This window comes from Chelonia mydas, chromosome 1 (assembly GCF_015237465.2).
Source record: "Chelonia mydas isolate rCheMyd1 chromosome 1, rCheMyd1.pri.v2, whole genome shotgun sequence".
Taxonomy (NCBI): Eukaryota; Metazoa; Chordata; order Testudines; family Cheloniidae; genus Chelonia; species Chelonia mydas.
The window spans coordinates 53,671,063-53,693,485 of record NC_057849.1 but is presented as its reverse complement, the minus strand read 5'-3'; the positions used below and the strand labels follow the sequence as shown (position 1 = coordinate 53,693,485).

The following is a 22,423-nucleotide window of genomic DNA, read 5'->3' as shown; positions in this document are numbered from 1 at the left end:
TAAACATTTTGCACTCTCTCTGTAACCGCTATTGTATTTTAGTATTTGTTGGATTGTTTATCTGCTTAGAGAATTTGTTACTAGAAGAACTTGTAATAAACTGGAATTGTTTCTTGTGTGCTCCTAGGGTCTTCTAATAATAATAATAATATTCCTGATACTCCGGCCCTCAGGAGACTGAATCTCTAACCAATGCTGTCTAAGAGATTAATCAATGATCAATATTCACTTCCATCAATAAGGCTACATGTGTTTCCAGACAGGTGCACAGTATTTTGTGGCAGAGAAATCTACCTGCTAAGGGACAACCAAGTTATCCGACGTCCCAGATTGAACAGCAATGGAAATTCTATGACTGACCAATGAAGATAAAAAAAATTCTGAATTGCTGCTCCTTACTTGAGTACTGTACAGTCTATGCACTGAATGAGGCAGGGCTCCCATGGAAAAAATAATATTTGATCACGTAGTTAAAGACTTTTCATAATGCATATGATTCTGGCATTTCCTAACTTCTGAATGCTTGACTTTGCAACCTTAATGTTCTTTTAACATAATTTTTTGTGTGTTTTACACAGACACAACCAATATTAGATTATATATACACATTTGCTATGCAGAGAGTAGATGGAGAGGGGCACGGCTTAGATTTGGCTCTGCCTCTCTCAGTGATTTGGGACAAACCAACAGTAGAATATTTCCTGCTGAATGACAGGGGAACCCCAGGAAAGAATTGTGACTCAGATTTACAGAGATCAGCTTATGAACCTGATCCACTAGTTCGCATATCATTTGCCATCATTTTAATCTCTGGAGGCTATTTTTACCTTTCACGCTCATAAAGACATGGCTGTCAGACTCTGGTATCATATCAGAGGGTTTCTTCAGATCAAGAACAAGGTTTCTAACTAGAAAAGAAGATGTGCATGAGAACTCTTTAAGTGTTATCCAATACAATTTAATTTAAAAACGTATCCTTCATACCAATATCTCACAATGCATAGCAGTTACAACAGAAATGTTACATTAGGAAGTTGTGAGAGTTCAGGTCAAGGGCAGACAAGAAGCAGCATGAAGAGCTGATAATAGTGGCCCTGATTCAGCAAGGTATTTAAGCATGTGCTTAACTTTAAGCACCTGAGTAATTGCAAGGGAATTTCAGTGTCACTACTTAGGTGCTTAAAGTGACATGCATGCTTAAGCACCTTGCTGAACCAGGGCCAGTAAGTGCTAGCATGAGAAACGTGTAAGTTATGAAGAAATGATTTTGAACAGCATTTTAAAAAGGGATCAGGGACGCAGAAAGATGTGTGAATGAATTATTCTTGATAGACAGTACAGTGTCAGCAAAGGGTTAACAGTTTTCTGGCTATGAAAGTCTTCCAATGAAAGTCTCTCTCCACCAGAGTAGATTGCATCATGGAACTGGTCACTCAAATGCCCTGAGAGAAAGCTGCTTCAGTATGGAAATAAAACCCCCTTCAACTGCACACCCCTAGTTGTCACCTACCACCTGACACCGGAAACCATATGGGGGTCTCATTAAAAAATTACAACCGATATTTGATGGGGACCACATCCTAAAAGAAATATTTCCTGAACCCCATATTCTGGCCTTCAAACAACCCCACAACCGCTCCAAGCTCATCATCAGAAGCAAGCTCCCCACAGACCAGGACACACCAACTGAAAGCAGCACCAGACACAAAACCTATAGACATATCTCCACTGCTACGATAATCAATACCCCTCACAATACACCTTTCAAGATGCAGGAGTCCTACACATGCCTGTCATGATATGTGGTGTACTTCATCCAGTGCACTAAATGCCAATAACAACCCCCAATAACAACCATGTAGGTGAAACCATACGATCACTGTGCTCTTGAATGAACTCAGACAGAACACGATAAAAGACAAAAACACCGTATCAGCCATGGGTGAACACTTTTCACAAAACCATCACTCTATATCACACCTCTTCTCATCCTCAAAAGAAATCTGCACAACACCTTCAAAAGCTTAAATTCATAGTTTTGCTAGACACTAAAACTCATGGACTGAATAGCACCACTGGATTTATAGCCTGTTACAATAATCTGTAACAGGGGTGAACAAACCTGCGGCTTGTGAGTCATATGCGGTGCTTTTACAGTTAAAGTGTGGCTCGCCGAGCGACTCCCCCATTCTCCACCTACTAGACTGCGGGCAGAGACTCGGGGCTTCTGCCCAGCAGCAGGGTGGTGGGCCTTGGGGCTTCAGCCCCGCAGGAGGTGCCTGCTGGGCCTTGGGGATTCTGCCCTGCAGGGAGGAGGTGGGGGGCTCAGGGCTGGAGCCCTGGCCGGCACGTCTGGCTCTCAAACCTCTGAAGATTATCATATGCAGCTCAGAGGGTCAGTACGTTTGACCATCCCAATCTATAACTTACTAACACTACCCATGTCTCTCGATGGCTGTCAGACAGGATTTTACTGGAAACTTAGATTGGTTTTTTTAACCACATTTCCATTTTGTTCACAAGAAACAACTTTATTGACAACTGGAGCTGTGTGTGTGTATAATCGATATTTTGGTTCATTGGCCAAACCAAAAAAAACCCCAAACCCTAAAATAATTCATATCAGATCAAAATGGAAATTTTTTGGTTTTCTTGCCAAAACAAAAGATATATAGATTCAGGTCAAATGAAATGTATTATTTAGATTTTAAACATTTTTAACCACTTCTTTTTTAAATTAAAAGCAAGGAAATATGGAAACACCAGTCACAAAACTAGAAGAGGAGGTGGTGCACTCAACTGAGATGTGTGAGACTGATGGTCAAGTCCCATTCTGCCTTATCCAGAGCAATGATTTGAACTTGGGTCTCGCACCTCCCAGTTGTGTGCCCTAACCACAGAGCAAAAGGGTACGCTGGGATGGATCTTTCTCAATCTCTCCTATTGAAGCCATTCCACTTTGTACAACATACATAGTCACTGGAACAGGGATTTGAACTTGAGTCTCCCACATGCAAGCTCAAAAATTGTTTTTGGCTGAAACTATTCAGCAAATTTATGTTGAATTCTCAAATAGTTTCAACAGACCCAAAACTGCATTTTTTGGTGAAGAAACTATTTGTCCTAAAACTTTTTGCCCAGCTCTAGTGTCAACCAATTGAACTGAGAGCAGAACATTATCATAGTTTATCTAGAGGACAACGTGTGCATGCTTTCCTCTGCGAGCAGTCGGTCCCATTTATGTTAATAAGACTATTCACTGAGCAAGGGGAACATGATTTGGCTGTTGATTTGGAGTGAAATTTTATCAATATTAATTTTTAGTACTTTGACACATTCACATGTCAAATTATTTGTTTGCTGAAAAAAAGAAAAAGGAAATATTTTATGGCGGTAACTGTAGCTGTCTTGCTAGTCACTATCATTCTGGTAAACCAGGATTGGTAGTACAATTACTCTGAGCATGAAACCACAGAAAAGGGACAACAAACATCGATTTTCCAGGATAAAAATTTACTTAAAACATACAAGAAATATTTCAATCAAATATTTCAGCTTATTTCCCAGTGCCATGTCACTTTAGATAAGGTTCTTCCACTTACCTCTGAAGCATCTGGTGCTTGCCACTGTTAGAGATGGAATCCAGAAGTAGACGGGCCTAGCATTCCCATAGGCAGTTCCTATGATCCTACTAGCCCAGATGGTTGTAAAGCATTTTGAAATCAGATTCTTAGACTAAAAATGGTGGAAATCTTAAAATATAAAACCCATCTTGTAACTTACCATTATTATTAATGCAAATGGTCTCTTCTTCAGTACGTAAAATGCCTTCAGTCTGCACAATAAAGAAAAAAAAATAGGTCAACCCCATTGCAAATTATTGCATCCTGAGGACTTAACTGCTAAAAACATATCATCTCTAACATAATATTGGACCAGTATATGGCAGCAACAATTTCATTTGGATAGAGATTTCCGATCCAATACAGTAAAAAGTACTTACAGTCAGCATTTCAAGTCCATAAATATACCAGCTGAACTGATTACTGATTTTTACTAGCCTTTTTGTTAGAAAAAGCATTTTTTTTCAGATGAAACATTTTACTAAAAACAAACAAGAAATGTAAAGCTTTGACATTTATTTTTAGCCAGTGAAACCTACATCTGCAGTCCATAGGAGGGCTCAGTTTTTTACACACACACACACACACACACACACACACACACACACACACACACTATGCAAAGTGTTAATAAAGGAACTACATCTGGAATTAAGGTACTTTTCTTTTAACCAATTATTTTTAAAAAATAGTTAAAAGATGCTGACCATGCAAAACTCATACAAGTTACATCTGAAACAACTAATGGCCTTGATTAGAGTGATATGAGACAAACACCTGTCAGGGATGGTCTAGATATACTTAGTCCTAACTTCTTGCTAGTCCTCACGTCTTAAGGAGAACAATTTATTACCCTTCTCTTTATAACAACCTTCTATATGCTTGAAGACTGTTCTGTCCCACCACAGTCTTCTCTTCTCCAGATTAAACAAACACAGTTTTTTTCAATCTTTCCTTGTAGGTCATGTTTTCTAGACATTTAATCACTTTTGCTGCTCTTCTCTGGACTTTCTCCAATTTGTCCACATCTTTCCTGAGGCATGGTGCCCAGAACTGGACACAATACTCCAGTGTGGCCTTCTCATTATTGAGTAGAACCAAAGAATTATTTCTCATGTCTTGCTTACAACACTCCTGCTAATACACTCCAGAATGATGTTTGCTTTTTTTTGCAACAGTATTAAATTGTTGACTCATATTCAGTTTGTGATCCACTATAACCTTCAGGTCCTTTTCCTCAGTACTCCTCCCTAGGCAGTCATTTCCAATTTTGTATTTGTACAATTGACTGTTCCTTCCTAAGTGTAGTACTTTGCATTTGTTCTTACTGATTTTCACCCTGTTCACTTCAGACCATTTCTCCAGTTTGTCAAGATTATTTTGAATTCTAATCCTGTCCTCCAAAGTGCTTGCAAGCCCACCCAGCTTGGTGGTATCTGCAGACTTTATAAATGTACTCTTGCTGCCATTATCCTAATCATTTATGAAGATATATAATTAGGAAGGCCAAAAAAGAATTTGAAGAACAGCTAGCCGAAGACTCAAAAGCTAATAGCAAAATTTTTTTTAAGTACATCAGAAGCAGGAAGCCTGCCAAATAACCAGTGGGGCCACTGGACAATCGAGATGCTAAAGGAGCACTCAAAGACAATAAGGCCATTGCAGAAAAACTAAATGAATTCTTTGCATCGGTCCTCATGGTTGAGGATGTGAGGGAGATTCCCAAACCTGAGCCATTCTTTTTAGGTGACAAATCTGAGGAACTGTCCCAGATGGAGGTGTCATTAGAGGAGGTTTTGGAACAAACTGATAAACTAAACAGTAATAAATCACCAGGACCAGATGGTATTCACCCAAGAGTTCTGAAGGAACTCAAATGGGAAACTGCAGGACTACTAACTGTAGTCTGTAACCTATCATTTAAATCCGCTTCTATACCAAATGACTGGAGGATAGCTAATGTGATGCCAATTTTTAAAAAGGGCTACAGAGGTGACCCTGGCAATTATAGGCTAGTAAGCCTGACTTCAGCACCTCGCAAACTGGTTGAAACTATAGTAAAGAACAAACTTGTCAGACACACAGATTAACATAATTTGTTAGGGGATAATCAACCTGGTTTTTGTGAAGGGAAATCATGCCTCACCAATCTACTATAATTCTTTGAGGGGGTCAACTAGCATATGGATAAGGGGGATCCAGTGGATATAGTGCATTTGGATTTTCAGAAAGCCTTTGACAAGGTCCCTCACCAAAGGCTCTTAAGCAAAGTAAGCAGTCATGGGATAAGACAGAAGGTTCTCTCATGGATTGGTAACTGGTTAAAAAATAGGAAACAAAGGGTAGGAATAAATAGTTTTCAGAATGGCGAGAGGTAAATAGTGGCCCCAGGGGTCTGTACTGGGCTCAGTCCTATTCAATATATTCATAAATGATCTGTAAAAAGGGGTAAACAGTGAGGTGGCAAAATTTACAGATGATACAAAACTACTCAAGATAGCTAAGTCCCAGGCAGACTGTAAAGAGCTACAAAAGGTTCTCTCAAAACTGGGTGACTAGACAACAAAATGGCAGATGAAATTCAATGTTGATAAATGCAAAGTAATGCACATTGGAAAACATAATCCCAACTATACAGAAAAAATGATGGGGTCTAAATTAGCTGTTACCACTGAAGAAAGAGATCTTGGAATCATTGTGGATAGTTCTCTGAAAACATCCAGGTGCAGCAGCAGTCAAAAAAGCGAACAGAATGTTGGGAATCATTAGGAAAGGGATAGATAATAAGATAGAAAATATCATATTGCCTCTATATATATCCCTGGTATGCCCACATCTTGAATACTGCGTGATCGCCCCATCTCAAAAAAGATATATTGGACTTGGAAAAGGTTCAGAAAAGGGCAACAAAGATTATTAGGGGTATGGAACGGCTGCCGTCTGAGGAGAGATTAATAAGACTGGGACTTTTCAGCTTGGAAAAAAGACGTCTACAGGGGGATATGATAGAGGTCTATAGAATCATGACTGGTGTGGAGAAAATAAATAAGAAAGTTTTATTTACTCCTTCTCATAACACAAGAACTAGGGGCCACCAAATGAAATTAATAGGCAGCAGGTTTAAAACAAACAAAAGGAAATATTTTTTCACAGAGTGCACAGTCAACCTGTGGAACTCCTTGCCAGAGGATGTTGTGAAAGCCAAGACTATAACAGGGTTCAAAAAAGAACTAGATACGTTAATGGAAGATAGGTCCATCAGTGGCTATTAGCCAGGATGGGCAAGCATGGTGTCCCTAGCCTCTGTTTGCCAGAAGCTGGGAATGGACGACAGGGGATGGATCACTTGATAATTACCTGTTCTGTTCATTCCCTCTGTGGCATCTGGCATTGGCTACTGTTGGAAGACAGGATACTGGGCTAGATGGACCTTTGGTCTGACCCAGTATGGCCGTTCTTATGTTTTTATGATATTGAATAGAACCAGACCAAGGACAAATCCCTGCAGAACCTCACTCAATATGCCTTTCCAGCTTGATTGTGAACTATCGATAACTACTCTAAGTATGCTTTTTCAACCAGTTGTGCACCCACCTTATAATAGGTAATTGTAGTCATAGGTCAATCCCAGAATGAAGTTTCTTCTTTGTGCTAAATTCATTCTAGTCACTACTTTCTAGTGCTATTTTCTTCCTGAGAGTTCCATACACACAATTATGTGTATATTTAATGAAACAGAGACAGACAGAAAGGGAGCTATTAAATTTCTGCACCACAGCTGAGCAGGGTTTCTTCAGGTATGTTGGCAACAAGAAGAAAGCCAAGGAAAGTGTGGGCCCCTTACTGAATGAGGGAGGCAACCTAGTGACAGAGGATGTGGAAAAAGCTAATGTGCTCAATGCTTTTTTTGCCTCTGTCTTCACTAACAAGGACAGCTCCCAGACTGCTGCGCTGGGCATCACAACATGGGGAGTAGATGGCCAGCCCTCTGTGGAGAAAGAGGTGGTTAGGGACTATTTAGAAAAGCTGGATGTGCACAAGTCCATGGGGCCGGACGAGTTGCATCCGAGAGTGCTAAAGGAATTGGCGGATGTGATTGCAGAGCCATTGGCCATTATCTTTGAAAACTCGTGGCGAACGGGGGAAGTCCCAGATGACTGGAAAAAGGCTAATGTAGTGCCAATCTTTAAAAAAGGGAAGAAGGAGGATCCTGGGAACTACAGGCCAGTCAGCCTCACCTCAGTCCCCGGACGAATCATGGAGCAGGTCCTCAAGGAATCAATCCTGAAGCACTTACACGAGAGGAAAGTGATCAGGAACAGTCAGCATGGATTCACCAAGGGTAGGTCATGCCTGACTAATCTAATCGCCTTCTATGATGAGATTACTGATTCTGTGGATGAAGGGAAAGCAATGGATGTATTGTTTCTTGACTTTAGCAAAGCTTTTGACACGGTCTCCCACAGTATTCTTGTCAGCAAGTTAAAGAAGTATGGGCTGGATGAATGCACTATAAGGTGGGTAGAAAGTTGGCTAGATTGTCGGGCTCAACGGGTAGTGATCAATGGCTCCATGTCTAGTTGGCAGCCGGTGTCAAGTGGAGTGCCCCAGGGGTCGGTCCTGGGGCCGGTTTTGTTCAATATCTTCATAAATGATCTGGAGGATGGTGTGGATTGCACTCTCAGCAAATTTGCGGATGATACTAAACTGGGAGGAGTGGTAGATACGCTGGAGAGCAGGGATAGGATACAGAGGGACCTAGACAAATTGGAGGATTGGGCCAAAAGAAACCTGATGAGGTTCAATAAGGATAAATGCAGGGTCCTGCACTTAGGATGGAAGAACCCAATGCACAGCTACAGACTAGGGACCGAGTGGCTAGGCAGCAGTTCTGCGGAAAAGGACCTAGGGGTTACAGTGGACGAGAAGCTGGATATGAGTCAGCAGTGTGCCCTTGTTGCCAAGAAGGCCAATGGCATTTTGGGATGTATAAGTAGGGGCATAGCGAGCAGATCGAGGGACGTGATCGTTCCCCTCTATTCGACATTGGTGAGGCCTCATCTGGAGTACTGTGTCCAGTTTTGGGCCCCACACTACAAGAAGGATGTGGATAAATTGGAGAGAGTCCAGCGAAGGGCAACAAAAATGATTAGGGGTCTGGAACACATGACTTCTGAGGAGAGGCTGAGGGAACTGGGATTGTTTAGTCTGCAGAAGAGAAGAATGAGGGGGGATTTGATAGCTGCTTTCAACTACCTGAGAGGTGGTTCCAGAGAGGATGGTTCTAGACCATTCTCAGTGGTAGAAGAGGACAGGACAAGGAGTAATGGTCTCAAGTTGCAGTGGGGGAGGTTTAGGTTGGATATTAGGAAAAACTTTTTCACTAGGAGGGTGGTGAAACACTGGAATGCGTACCTAGGGAGGTGGTAGAATCTCTTTCCTTGGAAGTTTTTAAGGTCAGGCTTGACAAAGCCCTGGCTGGGATTATTTGATTGGGGATTGGTCCTGCTTTGAGCAGACGGTTGGACTAAATGACCTCCTGAGGTCCCTTCCAACCCTGATATTCTATGATTCTATGATTCTATGATCAAATGCTGTAATACTTACCACAACTTTGAGGTTCTTCATAACACTATCACTGTGCCCAGAAATTGGGTCAAAAGCAGTAACGGTAATTGGAATTTCCCCTACAATGAGTGGAACTACTGAGAAATAGGCAGGCACTGCTGAGTTTCCCTTAACAGTTAGTTTCTGTTGGACATCCTTTGTCGCTGTCCCTGCACTGCACACCCCCTCCACTGCGATCATCTTCACTGTAACCTATTGAAACAAGGAAATGCTTGTAATAATATTTATTACACCACTGCTCAAGGAAATAGATATCCTGACAGATATAAGCAATGAAGAGCAAACCTCAAATGGATCAGAGGTTGAGAGGAGCTAAGTGCCTATTGTGGCCACACAATGAATCATTATCAAAACCAAGAACAGAACTGCAATCTATTAATTCCCAGTCTGATAGCTAATCCATTAGACCATCTTGCCTCCCAGCTAAACCACTTAGACTGAGCTGCTTATTCAAAGATGGGCTAACTGTACTCACCTGCCTACAGGAGGGATGTAAGGATAAATTAGTGAATATTTGTTTATTGCTTTGAAAACATGCAATATAAACATTAATGCTATTTTCCATTCGTCCCTGAAGCTTGAGGGAGCAGTCTTCCCTGTATCCTAGCTCTGCTCATTTCTACAGAGCCCAAAGGACCCCAGCCAAGTATGGCCAACTCAGACAATGTAGCTGAAACTTGACAAAGGAAGTAAGGATTGGTGGCTGGGTGATTTATATAGCAAACAGTTCAGCAATGTACTACAGTAACATTACCTTGAGATCTTCAGAAAGGTAGTTGTAGACAACTGCTTTTACTTCTAGTTGCTCGTACCGTTTAACTGAATATGGTAACCTTACTGATAAAAAAAAATCTTTGAAAACCTTAAAGGTCTTGGGGTCAGCTACGCAGAATCCTGGTGGAGGAGAAAACTGGAGTTCAGACTCAGCAAACTCACGGTATGTTAGCTTTTCAGAGTGCTGTTAGTTTAGGCACTCATGAAGATGTTACATTTAAAAAAGAACAAATAGCTGTGCTCCTTTCTTGCCATTCAGAAACAAACATATGTCCAAATCTATCCTGCATCAAGCCCAGCATTGTGCTGGAATTCCCGGGGAGGTCTAGGAGACAGATTCCTTCCCCAAGGCTGGAGTGCAGCAGCAGATCATCTCTGCAACCGTGATTGCAGCCTCAGGCATGCCTACTCTACACGACCTATCAGATGGAGATTGCACAGCCATGGATGCTCCAAACGGACCCTTCCCCACTCTGGTGCTGGTGGCCTGTGCTATGCAGCAGATCAGACTAGATGATCTGGTGACTCCTTCTGGTTTTAAATTCTATGACTAGGACTCTAACGGAGTGAAATTCTATAGTGTGTGTTATACAGGAGAGCACACTAGATGGCCAAACCAATGATCCCTTCTGCATGTATGAGGCAATGTTGCCTAGTGGATGGAACACAGGACTGGGATGCAGAAGATCTGGATTCTATTCCCATATCTGTCACTGGCCTGCTTGATGATTTTATGGAAGTCACTTTCTTTCTTATGGAAGTCACCTTTCTGTATCTCAGTTTCCCCATCTTTAAAATGGGTATAATGACACTGACCTCTTTGTGAAGTATGTCGAGATCTACAGATGCAAAGTACTAGGTATTATTATTCAAAACCAATGAATCTATTAATGGTAATGTACCACATATTAAGTTAAAATCTTCTGAATAAGATTACTTTGGAATTTTCTTTCTGCACCTGCTCCCCAGATTTACTTAATATGAACACAGGCATCACTAAATACAGTGAAAGATTCATAGGTTCAAAGTGCTAGGCATTTTATTTATCATTGTTATTTAGCACATTTGCCATAACCCTCTGTCTAACTGGAAGCTAAAATTAAAAGGTTCTTAGATTTTCAAAGCCAGAAGAAACCATTATGATTCCTTAATCTGATCTCCTGCACAACACAGGCCATAAAATTCCACTCTGTACTTTCTGTATTGAGCCCATAACTTCTAGTTGAGCTAGTGCACACCTTTATGAAGGTGTAGAGGTTGAGTGAATATTCATGCATCAGTACAGAGTGAACCAATAGTTTACCGATAAGGTTTTTTTACCTTTTTGAGGTGATATACTTATTGCTTGAATTTCCCACGAAGTTATAGAGTCAGGAATAGCATTTGCTATCCTAAAGGGACAAGAGATAAAATATTAAGAAGAATGTGTGAAATGAAAACAAGTTCATTCCTTCAGTCTTGAAGACTGACAAGAAAAAAATATCAGTTGTGGAGGAGAGACACAGCAAGCAGGTCCAAATCCCTCTGTAATGGGTTCAACAGAACACTGACATTATGGGTATATTTATATACATGTAGGTGTATTCATCTGGTCAAATAATACAGTACCTATGCTGTCCAGGGTTTTTAATTTCTACTGTCTCCCACCACCAGCTCTCAGGAAAGACACTGCGCAAGCTGATTGAAGTTTCATCAAACACTTCTTCTTCTGGAACGTCACCAACTGGAAAACAGAAATTGGGAGTCTTCCCTGAAGCCTATGGCCAATAACCGTACACTGATTTGGAGAATCAGTTGTCAGAGAGACAAGACAAAAGGATTAATATGCTGAATAGCTGAATGAAAAGACTCTGCCTGGTTTTGATCTTGTAAACTGCAAAAAAAAAATGCAGAAAGACAACAGACAATGACTAAAGATTGACACTGAACAAAAGGTTAATTCTTCCTTGCAAACTGGGGAATTATATGCTGTCAACCAAAAAAATTCCCCCTTTAGTTACAAGTGGAGAAATTATTTCTTCATTACCACTGTGATAGATGGGCCATGAAAGGAGAAGGAGAGAACACTGGTGACAGAAATCATGCTTTGAATGGGATCAGTCATGACACACAGAATTGTTCAATGAAATTGGCTTCCTAAGGGGCAGAATGGAGACAAATGCAAAAAACTTCTCTGCTTGAATTTCATACAGTGTCAGCAGGAAGCAAAACTCTCAGCGTGCTTGGGTACATAGTGTATGATCCAAAGTGCACTGAAATTCATTCAGAAATGATGATGATAATGATCGTTATTATTTATTTGCATGGCAGGAGTGCTTAGAGACCCCAGCTAAGATTGTCGCCATTGTGCTGGGTACTGTACAAATACACAGTGAGAGGCAGCTAATAAACAAAATAGTTTAAACATTGTGTGGGATGGACAAGAGAGGCCCAGAGAGGTGAAGTGAAATCCTTAAGGTCACACAGCTGCTTAATGATTGAGCTGGGAACAGAAACCAGGGCCATACCCAGTAGACCACAGTGGGAATCCATCCACTGACATCAGTGGGCTTTGGATCAGGCTTATGGTATATAACTCATGTAAAGAAATTAACTTTTCAATTGAAATTTTGACAGCTCAGTGAAGACTCTGCTCAGTACACAGCAGCAGTCAAACAAGCAAACAAGATGTTAGGTTGCCTGAGGAATGGGATGATGAATAGTGGGGAGACTATTACAACCCCTTTGTGTAAATCCATGGTGCAGCCTCACCTGGAATACTGTGTAGAGGTCGCCAGATCTCAAAAAGGGTATTGCAGAATTAGATGGTGGTCAGAGAAAGGTAATGTGAATGGTTAGGGGAATGGGAAAATTCATATGGAGAAAGACTGAAAAGATTGGGACAGGGATTAGGAAAGAGATGAATAAAAGGGACATGATAAAATTATATTAAAAAGTGAATGGTGCGGAGAAGGTGGATCAGGAGCTTCCGTTCTCCCTGTCTCATAACACATAAACAAGGTCACATTTTAAAGTGGGCAATTCAAAACAGAAAAAAGGAAATTTTTCACACAATCTGTAATTAGACTGGGGAATTCACTGCCATAAGAAGTTAGTGAGACCAAGAACTGAACAAGGCTCAGAAAGGAATTGGACATGTCTACAGATATCAAGAATATCCAGATTTGTCATAATTCATGATAACCAAAATGTTGTGGAAGGGATATTAACCCTCAAGCTCCAAGGCTTAGGCCAATGTGTATTAGACAACAGGAAGAGACCTAATGGGGGTGCAGATTACCCCACATCTGCCTCGGGCAGGGTTCTTACACTTTCCTCTGAAGCATTTGGCACTGCCTCTGTCAGAGACAGAATACTGGACTAGATGGACCCTGGGTCTGACCCAGTCTGGCGATTCCTGTGTTCTTACATTACTGAAAATATTAACATAAACGGTCACTATCATTAGTTTACAAATTACTGCTTTCTCAGAAAGTAACAATGTAAACCTCACTATTAATACTGCTGCTCTTCTGAGTGAGCAAAGATGTGCTACCAAAGGTGTCCCCCCAAACCAGGGCCAGATTAACACCACTGGAACCATTTACGATACAGTACTACTCAGTGAGAGTAAGGTAGGCAGAGTTTGACTTCAGAGGCCCTAATTCTCCACTGCTTTGCACCCCTCTGTAGCCATTGACAAGCATGTAGAGAGGATACATGCAAAATGTTACCAGATGAGACTGGGAGCATTTTACCTTTCCTTTGCACAGGTATAAGTGACTGTAAAAGGTGCAGGGCACAGGGGACACAGGCTCACAATACCTGCCCAGTTGCACCTGCTAACTAAACTCAACATGACACAACAAATGAGGGCCAAAAACATACAGAGAATTCCTGGATTGCTCTCACTGTTTGCATGTTTCATGAAAGCATGGAAAGTAGTATTTGTGGTATGGTGAATAAGTTGGGAGAAGGAACCTTAAAAATGTAAATGGGAGAATGCAGGAAGGTATGGAGATGTCTGTGAGAGAAGGAGAGGAAAGGAGTGTGGAACTTTGTAAATTACACACAAATCACCAAAAAACAATGGTTGTTAAACATTTCAGGTGGGGGTTTCAAAAGCTCCCATCATTGGCCTAACTCCGCTCCCACTGAAAATCCCCACTGACTTCAAGGGGAGCACAGTTAAACCAATAATACACACTTTCCAAAATCCCACCTTACTCAGCCATGACATATGTATGCGTGTGTGCATATAATGGAGAATTACATCAGATACATTGGCCCTACTTCACGCTCAGACAAACGTCATCCTTCATGCGGTGTATTATCTCTTCGATAAATGTAACCCAACCTCTTATGGCCCAAAAACCTGAGCTCGACTTTCGGACAGACCTAGATCGGTTCTTGTCACAATCTGAAGTGAACACAGATGTATCGCCTAGAAACCATTGGTAACAAACCACAAGGGCAGCAGGTGCTCAGAATGTTGCAGTATTGGAGCACGGGAGTCAACAGACGTATCAGGTGCTCAGCACATTGCAGGACAGCATCTTCAAAGTCAGTGCTCAGTATCTTGCAGGACTGAGCCGTAGCTGAACTATATTTGCAGTTCGGTGTCATTTCGGAACCCCGCGCTTGGGGAATCAACTGCACAAACTGCTACAGGTTTTATGAGACTAGCCTGGCTAAAGCCACAGGCATTGCAATGACATGTGTCCCTGTGAATAATACTTACCTATGTGATTCTTCTCTACCTTGCAGCCCTAAAACAACTGTTTTTTTCAGAGATGACTGTATACAATTCACTTTTTAAAAATGGTATGTTACTAAAAGGCAAAATTCCTTACTTCTTGCCAGTGTAGAAGCTAGTCTCTTCTGTTCCAGCTGCTTCCTGAGGCTCTGAGCCCTCTCACAACAGTACTTGAAAGTTTCTTTGCATTTAATTGAGCCAGTAACTCTAGTTTGCCTTTTGGCACAAGAAAATCTCATTGGATTTAATTTCATTCCATCAAGACAGCACTTTCGTAGAGCAGGATCTTGGTATTTGCTAGCTGTAACAAAATTACAGTGACGTCAGTGTTGCAGAGGCTTTGATACATTTTGAGATATTCAATCATACTTATGTACTTCACCTGTGTCGTCATTATTAATTGTCACTATTTTCACAGTAGCCATAGGAGCCCTTATCATGAACCAGGGCCCCACCCGGCTAGACATTGTACTAAAACAGAAAGAGAAGAAGGTCCTTTCCCCCGAAGGGTTTACAATCTTATCTTTCCTTCAAGTTCAGACCATGAAGTCACTGGGGGCAGGATCAGCTGACTTGAACTGAAGTGAATGAGAGCAGAATTGGACTCTTATTTAGGACACATTTTTCAAATGCTTGTTTTCTTATACAGAAAAATTTAAGATTGTGAGTTTCAGTTATCAGGTTTATTCTCCTCTGCATGGATTATGTTCCTTTATTTCTGCTTTCGCTGGAACAAACAACAGAATGATTTAATAAACTAAACATACACTTCGACATCCTCACCTGTAATCTGCCTACTAGCCCATTTCCACTGAGAATGGTTCCAACACGCCTAGCCCTTGAATAGCTTTTCAATGACCATCATTAAAAAAAAGTAAAAGAACATGCCACAAAAACATTTCTTCCCATTTCCCTCCCATCCAGGCTCAGATAAAGGTAAAGAGTGAAAACTACACTCATCATCTTCCGTCCTGATTCAGTGACATTGGTAAGTTCTAATATCTCATAACTGTGGAGTGCTAGAAATGAATGCTCCATCCCTTTTGGAGAGCTGAGAAGCCACACTCTCTTAGGGTATAAGGTACTGTTTCCCAAAGCGTAGAATCCAGTCCCAGAGCGGGTTGTGGAGAAGATGTCAACAATGTCATGAAAAATTGTACCAAATATATAACTGAAACATGACTATAACATTTTGCAGTGGGGAAAAAAAAGAAATGTAATACATTTGTAATTAGGTACACATTATAAGTCTTATCATGATTGGCATGCTGCCTTTAAGGCCACCATATTACTGCAACGTGAATCTAGACAAATGCTCAGTGTAGTCTTGAGCAGAACGTGAGTGCAGCATGCTACTAGAGCTGCTGCAAATAAAACACCTGTACCTGCACTGTTATTTATGATGTACCATAGGAAGTGCAAGTGCTCATGCCCATGCACACAGACCATGATAAAACATACCACTGAGCTGGAACAGTGCACCTGCTGTTAACACGAAGGCCCACTGACACTGCTGAGCCTAACATGATCACGTTGTCTATGTCATTCCATTTTGACTAGACATCACTTCTAGCCAAAGGGTTGTCAGTCAGGAAAGGACCCTGGCTGGTTGAAAAGTTTTGTGAATGAGACAATGGCAAGTGAGGTGTTCCCAAGACAGCTCATAAAGTTAACAGAAAACCTGAGGATGGAACAATTGGTTTTACATTGATTGATTTGATATCACAGTGTGTGGTGTGATATGAAATGTTAGCAGCTGAGACTAAGAAACCTTCAAAATGACTGTCACTGAAAGATGAACCTGAGGGTTTTTTTCCTAAGAAACCTCAATGCCTTGAACAATCGGCAAGACTTGATTATTCAAACTGGCTATGACAAGACTCATGCCCTTCAGGCATCTTGATCACACAACAGTATAAGGATTATACTATTGTAGAAAATCTTATACTTCCCTGCTCAATGAATATGGGTTCAAAAATTATATGGCCTGACTCTGAAAAAGATTTGGGGGTTGTGGTTGATGATCAGCTGAACATGAGTTGCCAGCATGATGCTGTGGCCAAAAGGGCTAATGCAATCCTAGGATGAATAAATGGGGGAATCTCAAGCAGGAGGAGAGAGGTTATTTTACCTCTGTAGTGATCACCAGTGTGACTGCAGCTGGAATACTGTCTCCAGTTCTGGTGCCCACAGTTCAAGAAGGATGTTGATAACTTGGAGAGGGTTCAGAGAAGAGCCACAAAAATGATGAAGGGATTAGAAAACATGCTTTATAGTTTTCAGAGTAGCAGCCGTGTTAGTCTGTATCCACAACTGCTGGAAATAGTCTTGTCAACTGCTGGAAATGGCCCATCTTGATTATCACTACAAAAGTTTTTTTTCCTCTCCTGCTGGTAATAGCTCACCTTAACTGATCACTCTCATTATAGTGGGCATGGTAACACCCATTGTTTCATGTTCTCTGTTGTGACAGAGTCAGGCCAGATGGTTATAGGAGAGTAATAGAAGGCAGATATATTAGCCCCAGGCTAAGTAGGTCCCTTTTCCCTGGGTAAGGTAACAGGGAAGGTTCCAGAACAATCAGGAACCTTCTGGAGACAATTAAGACAGGCTGATTAGAACACCTGTAGCCAGTCAAGAAGCTAGAATCAATTAAGGCAGGCTAATCAGGGCACCTGGGTTTTAAAAAGGAGCTCACTTCAGTTTGTCATTTGCGTGTGAGGATGGGAGCAAGAGGCATTAGGAGCTGAGAGTGAGAACGCAGACTGTTGGAGGACTGAGGTGTACAAGCATTATCAGACACCAGGAGGAAGGTCCTATGGTGAGGATAAAGAAGGTGTTGGGAGGAGGCCATGGGGAAGTAGCCCAGGGAGTTGTAGCTGTCGCACAGCTGTTCCAGGAGGCACTCTAGACAGCTACATTCCACAGGGCCCTGGGCTGGAACCCGGAGTAGAGGGCGGGCCCGAGTTCCCCCCAAATCCTCCCAACTCCTGGTCAGACACAGGAGGAGTCGACCTGGACTGTGAATTCAGAAAAACGGCCAAGCTGAGGGCTGCCGTGAAGCTCCGAGGCGAGCAAATCCACCAATAAGCACAAGACCCACCAAGATAGAGCAGGAACTTTGTCACACTGTGTATATAAAATCGTCCTACTGTATTTTCCACTGCATGCATTTGATGAAGTGGGCTGTAGCCCACGAAAGCTTATGCTCAAATAAATTTGTTAGTCTCTAAGGTGCCACAAGTACTCCTGTTCTTTATGGTTTATAGTGATAGACTCAAAGAGCTGAGTCTATTAAGCTTAACAAAGAGAAGGCTCGGGGTGACTTGATTACAATCTATAAGCATCTACAGGGGGAACAAATATTTAACTTAAATTTAAATTTAAATATGAGCTCTTCAATCTAGCAGAGAAAGATATAACAGGATCCAATGGCTGGAAGTTGAAGCTGTACAAATTCAGACTGGTAATAAGACATATAATTTTGATAGTAAGGATAATTAACCATTGGAACAATTTACCAAGGGTTGTGACGGATTCTCCATCATTGACAATCTTTATATCGAGATTGGATGTTTTGTAAAAGATCTGCTCTAGGAATTATTTTGTGCTATGCAGGAAGCCTGACTAGATGGTCCCTTCTGGCCTTGGAATCTATGAATCAGCCACCAAACTGAAAAGAGGCCCTTTGTAAAGTGAGACTATTCAATACTGTACCAGTGATGTGGCTGAGAATGTATGAGAACAACTGCTTTCAAAAGACAGGAAAAGGGACTATTTAACAATTCAACTTAAGGAGGCAACTAGTATCTCTGGTACTGGATGGCTTCTAGCACTCATGAGGTATGTTTCTGATGTTGCTATTGAAGAAGACTTGCTCCTCTACAAAGCAGTGCCATGAAAATTCTTATCTGAGACATTTCAGAAGCAGTCAAAGACTCACACGTTCAGTGAGAATGGTGTATCTCACTGGTGTATCTCAACCTGCATATATGGTACCAGGGCAAAGACAAATAAGATCAGTGGTGTGGTCACTCAGATCTAACATATTGCACCTCATGTCTCATGGTTTCACAGTTTCAGGCTAACAACTATTTTTACTGAGAGCAGAAGTTTTCCTGAATGAAGATTGAGCTCCCTTGGTGGACGGCTTCAATAATTCAGCAAGGGTCATGCGTAGCTTATGCTGCTGACATTTGGGGGCACCTAAAGGAGCTGAACTTTTCTCTGTCGTAGTGGAATATGGCTGCTCAGTACATGAAAAACAGGGCAGAACTTATTCATAAGAACACTTAGAAACTGGTCTTCCCAAGTGCAAAAAGGAAACTTGGAGAAGCTTTCTTTCATTTCAAACTTTAAGGGAACAGATACCAGTTGGGAGCCATCAGGAATTCAACAGTCAGCATCTCAGAGAACTTCAGATCCAGCTGCAGGACTATTTTTCTGATGACCCACCAACAGCAAAGAGGTGGACGACCAGTCCTTTCAGCTAAAATGTTTATTAACCGGGCTGTTGGAAGGCAAGTTGACAGACATCCCTTGCGTCAGCACTCTGGAACTGGCTTTCTCTAACTAGAAGCACAGAAGATTTTGGGTGTCTCTGAAAGAGGAAACTCGGCTTTTGATGGGTCAGTTTTGACAGTTCCCATCTCATTTTCATTCTCTTATCTCTGTAAATCAGGTTTCTCTCTAACAGTGAAGATATAAATGAAGTCTCATGATTGCATAGAGATAAAAAAGAATTAAGATTGTAATCCCCAATTCAGCATTATGTGGAACATCATTAATCAGACAGATTCTTCCAGCACGTTGATCTATAAAACTTTAGACATCCTTAAAATCACTGTTAAAAACTACATACTTAGTTGTTATGTCTAGTATGGTTATGGTTCAAAATTTCACCTGCCCATGGTGAGGGTTAGAGGTTTTGCGGGGAATGAGTCATGACCCTATTCTTATTCCTGGAATAGATAGCCAGTTCCAGAAAGTTAGGAAAACCCTTGGATAAAGCATTTGTTTCTTATAGTGACGGTCATAAGATATCATACTTTAATTTGACAGACTTATAGGAAAATTATTTTTGAAAATGCTTTCTTCAGATCATATATATTTAGATCACTAACACTTCTGTCATTTGGAGCTGTCATAAATATAAAGGGAAGGGTAACCACCTTTCTGTATACAGTGCTGTAAAATCCCTCCTGACCAGAGGCAAAGTCCTTTTACCTGTAAAGGGTTAAGAAACTCAGGTAACCTGGCTGGTTCCTGACCCAAAATGACCAATGAGGGATCAAGATACTTTCAAATCTGGAGGGGGGAAAAGGCTTTTGTCTGTCTGTGTGTGATACCTTTGCTAGGAACAGATCAAGGATGCAAGCCCTCCAACTCCTGTAAAGTAAGTAAGTAATCTAGCTAGAAAATGCATTAGGTTTTCTTTGTTTTGGCTTGTGAAATTCGCTGTGCTGGAGAAAATGTGTATTTCTGTTTTTGTGTCTTTTTGTATCGTAAGGTTTTGCCTGGAGGGATTCTCTATGTTTTGAATCTGACTGCCTGTAAGATTATCTTCCATTCTGATCTTACAGAGTTGTTCTCTTATCTTTTTTTGTTCTTCTAATAAAGTTCTGTTTTTTAAGAATCTAATTGGGTTTTTTGGGTCTTAAAAATCCAAGGCTGGTTGTCTAAATCACTTGGTGGTGGCAGCATACTGTTCAAAGACAAGGCAAAGTTTGTGCCTTGGGAAAGTTTTTAACCTAAGCTGGTAAAAATAAGCTTAGGGGGTCTTTCATGCGGGTCCCCACATCTGTACCCTAGAGTTCTGAGTGGGGAAGAAACCCTGACAGGATCACACTGTGCAGAAGGCAACCTGGCTTTGAAGCAGAAGGGAAGGAAAAGTGGTACTAATAACATATTTTCTAACCATAAAGTCATTTCTAAAATGGCTTTCCTCTGAAATCTATGGCACACGCAGAACATAAACATAATGGGTGATAAAGTGGAATGACATATAATTAGCACTGGCATGCCCTCTAAAAGAGAATAAATAGATTTAGCCGGATTACACCCTGTAACGTAGCAGAGTTTAGCACCTGTCCCTATAACTGAGACCTCTCCCATTCCCTCAGGCAAGCTCCAGCTCCTGATGCCCCCCACCATCCTTCCCCTTTCCTCTATCCATCCCTGAGGCTCTGGTCCCTTGCTCTCCAGTCCTCTCCACCCTGCCCCAGCAGCCTCTGGCTCTTGCCCCTGAAGATTAATGGCCATACCAATTCCTGAAATTTGCTTGTGAAAATCCAATGATCTTTTCTGTCTTCTGGTAGCAGGTGAACACTTATAGCCTAGGAAAACAGAGCGAGAGAGTTTGGTTAAAATAATACCTGAGGCTGCTCTAAGTTGCTCCTCAGCACCAGCCTGGGGCCTAGCAGCCAGAGGATGCATGATCTGCAAAGCTCATTTACCAGTGCCTTTCCCCCCTCACACAGTCCAATCTACAATAGATGCCAAATGATAGATCCCAAGAGTGTAGCCTGTTTCACTTGCATATGAGCTATGAATACACAGTATAAGATGGGGAAATGAACATTGGGAAATAATAAGACCACACAGAAGGGAGGCCTCTGAATAGAGCAACAATACAGTGCCATACAAGGTCTAAAAATCAAACCCCAGAAGTTCAGCGTGAACTTATTCTACCACAATACACTTCTATAGCAAAGGAAGAAGGTCTTTGTTTACCTTGCCGAAAATGTGATTTAATTGTGTCTGATATAAAGGCCAGACCCACATCATTGAAAACTTGAGCACTGTTAGCACCTCCGCCCACTGAGCATCCAAGATCATATGAATTCATCGCTTCAAAGACCTACAAAATAGAACAGCATTGAAGGAAGGTGCACTATTGCAAAACTAGTGATTCTTTTCTGAATAGCGATGTCATATCCTGTTATCGGGCCATATGCAGAAATTATGCAAATAGAAGTATTGGTTACACCCCACTGCACTGAGATGAAAGGAATCTGACATTTTAAGAAGGGCATAATTGAATTCATTTATGGCCTTCCTCTGAATCATCAATTTTGCCCATATGAGAGTGGATAGGCTACTAGTCTGTTCTGCTTTGGCAAACCCTAGGCAAATTGGTTAGAAATGTATTATAAATAAATAAGAAAAATATTTTCCCAAATAAGCAATGTCTAGAATAATGTTTTGATTACTACTCATTTATTATATTCAGATATCTCTATTCTCCTATGAAATACTACTTGACTCAATGACACATGCTATTTTGTCTTTAACACACTTACTTTTTTGGCCGTAAGCTTATTCCTTCTGTTCAGAATGAAAACTGCAGTATCGACCACAGCTAAGGCAACAGTTCCTGCATGATCTGTGTCAATCGATAAATTTATCAGTTCCGTTGGTTCGTATGTGTCTCGGTCTGTTTTTAGTTTAATCTAAATGCAAAATGTTTAAATAACAGAATTTTATATTTCTCATTAGCATTAATATCAAGCATTGACATTAGTGGGGTATTAGCAATATAGGTAACCTCTATCTAAGCTTTCTTCATTTCACACCACTAACATTTATCTAGTGTCACTTGTGGTATGTGTTTGTTGGCAGATGAAGATTAAGGGGCTGACCCTGAACCGTGCTGATTGTCCTT

The 22,423-nt window shown here is 41.2% G+C and overlaps 1 protein-coding gene across 1 annotated transcript in view; it reads right to left on the bottom strand.

The window, feature by feature from the left end:
* The window catches only part of LOC102944866 (complement C4), a 95,354-nt gene that overhangs the window by 43,640 nt on the left and 29,291 nt on the right, over positions 1 to 22,423 (bottom strand). Inside the window, exons 15-24 of the mRNA XM_043545663.1 lie at positions 22,062 to 22,211; positions 21,493 to 21,619; positions 21,024 to 21,095; positions 14,858 to 15,061; positions 11,634 to 11,748; positions 11,346 to 11,416; positions 10,006 to 10,145; positions 9,231 to 9,443; positions 3,784 to 3,835; positions 828 to 908 (exon numbers count right to left, since the gene is read on the bottom strand). Coding sequence (XP_043401598.1) covers positions 828 to 908; positions 3,784 to 3,835; positions 9,231 to 9,443; positions 10,006 to 10,145; positions 11,346 to 11,416; positions 11,634 to 11,748; positions 14,858 to 15,061; positions 21,024 to 21,095; positions 21,493 to 21,619; positions 22,062 to 22,211 — 1,225 coding nt within the window. The remainder of the gene's footprint in view (positions 1 to 827; positions 909 to 3,783; positions 3,836 to 9,230; positions 9,444 to 10,005; positions 10,146 to 11,345; positions 11,417 to 11,633; positions 11,749 to 14,857; positions 15,062 to 21,023; positions 21,096 to 21,492; positions 21,620 to 22,061; positions 22,212 to 22,423) is intronic.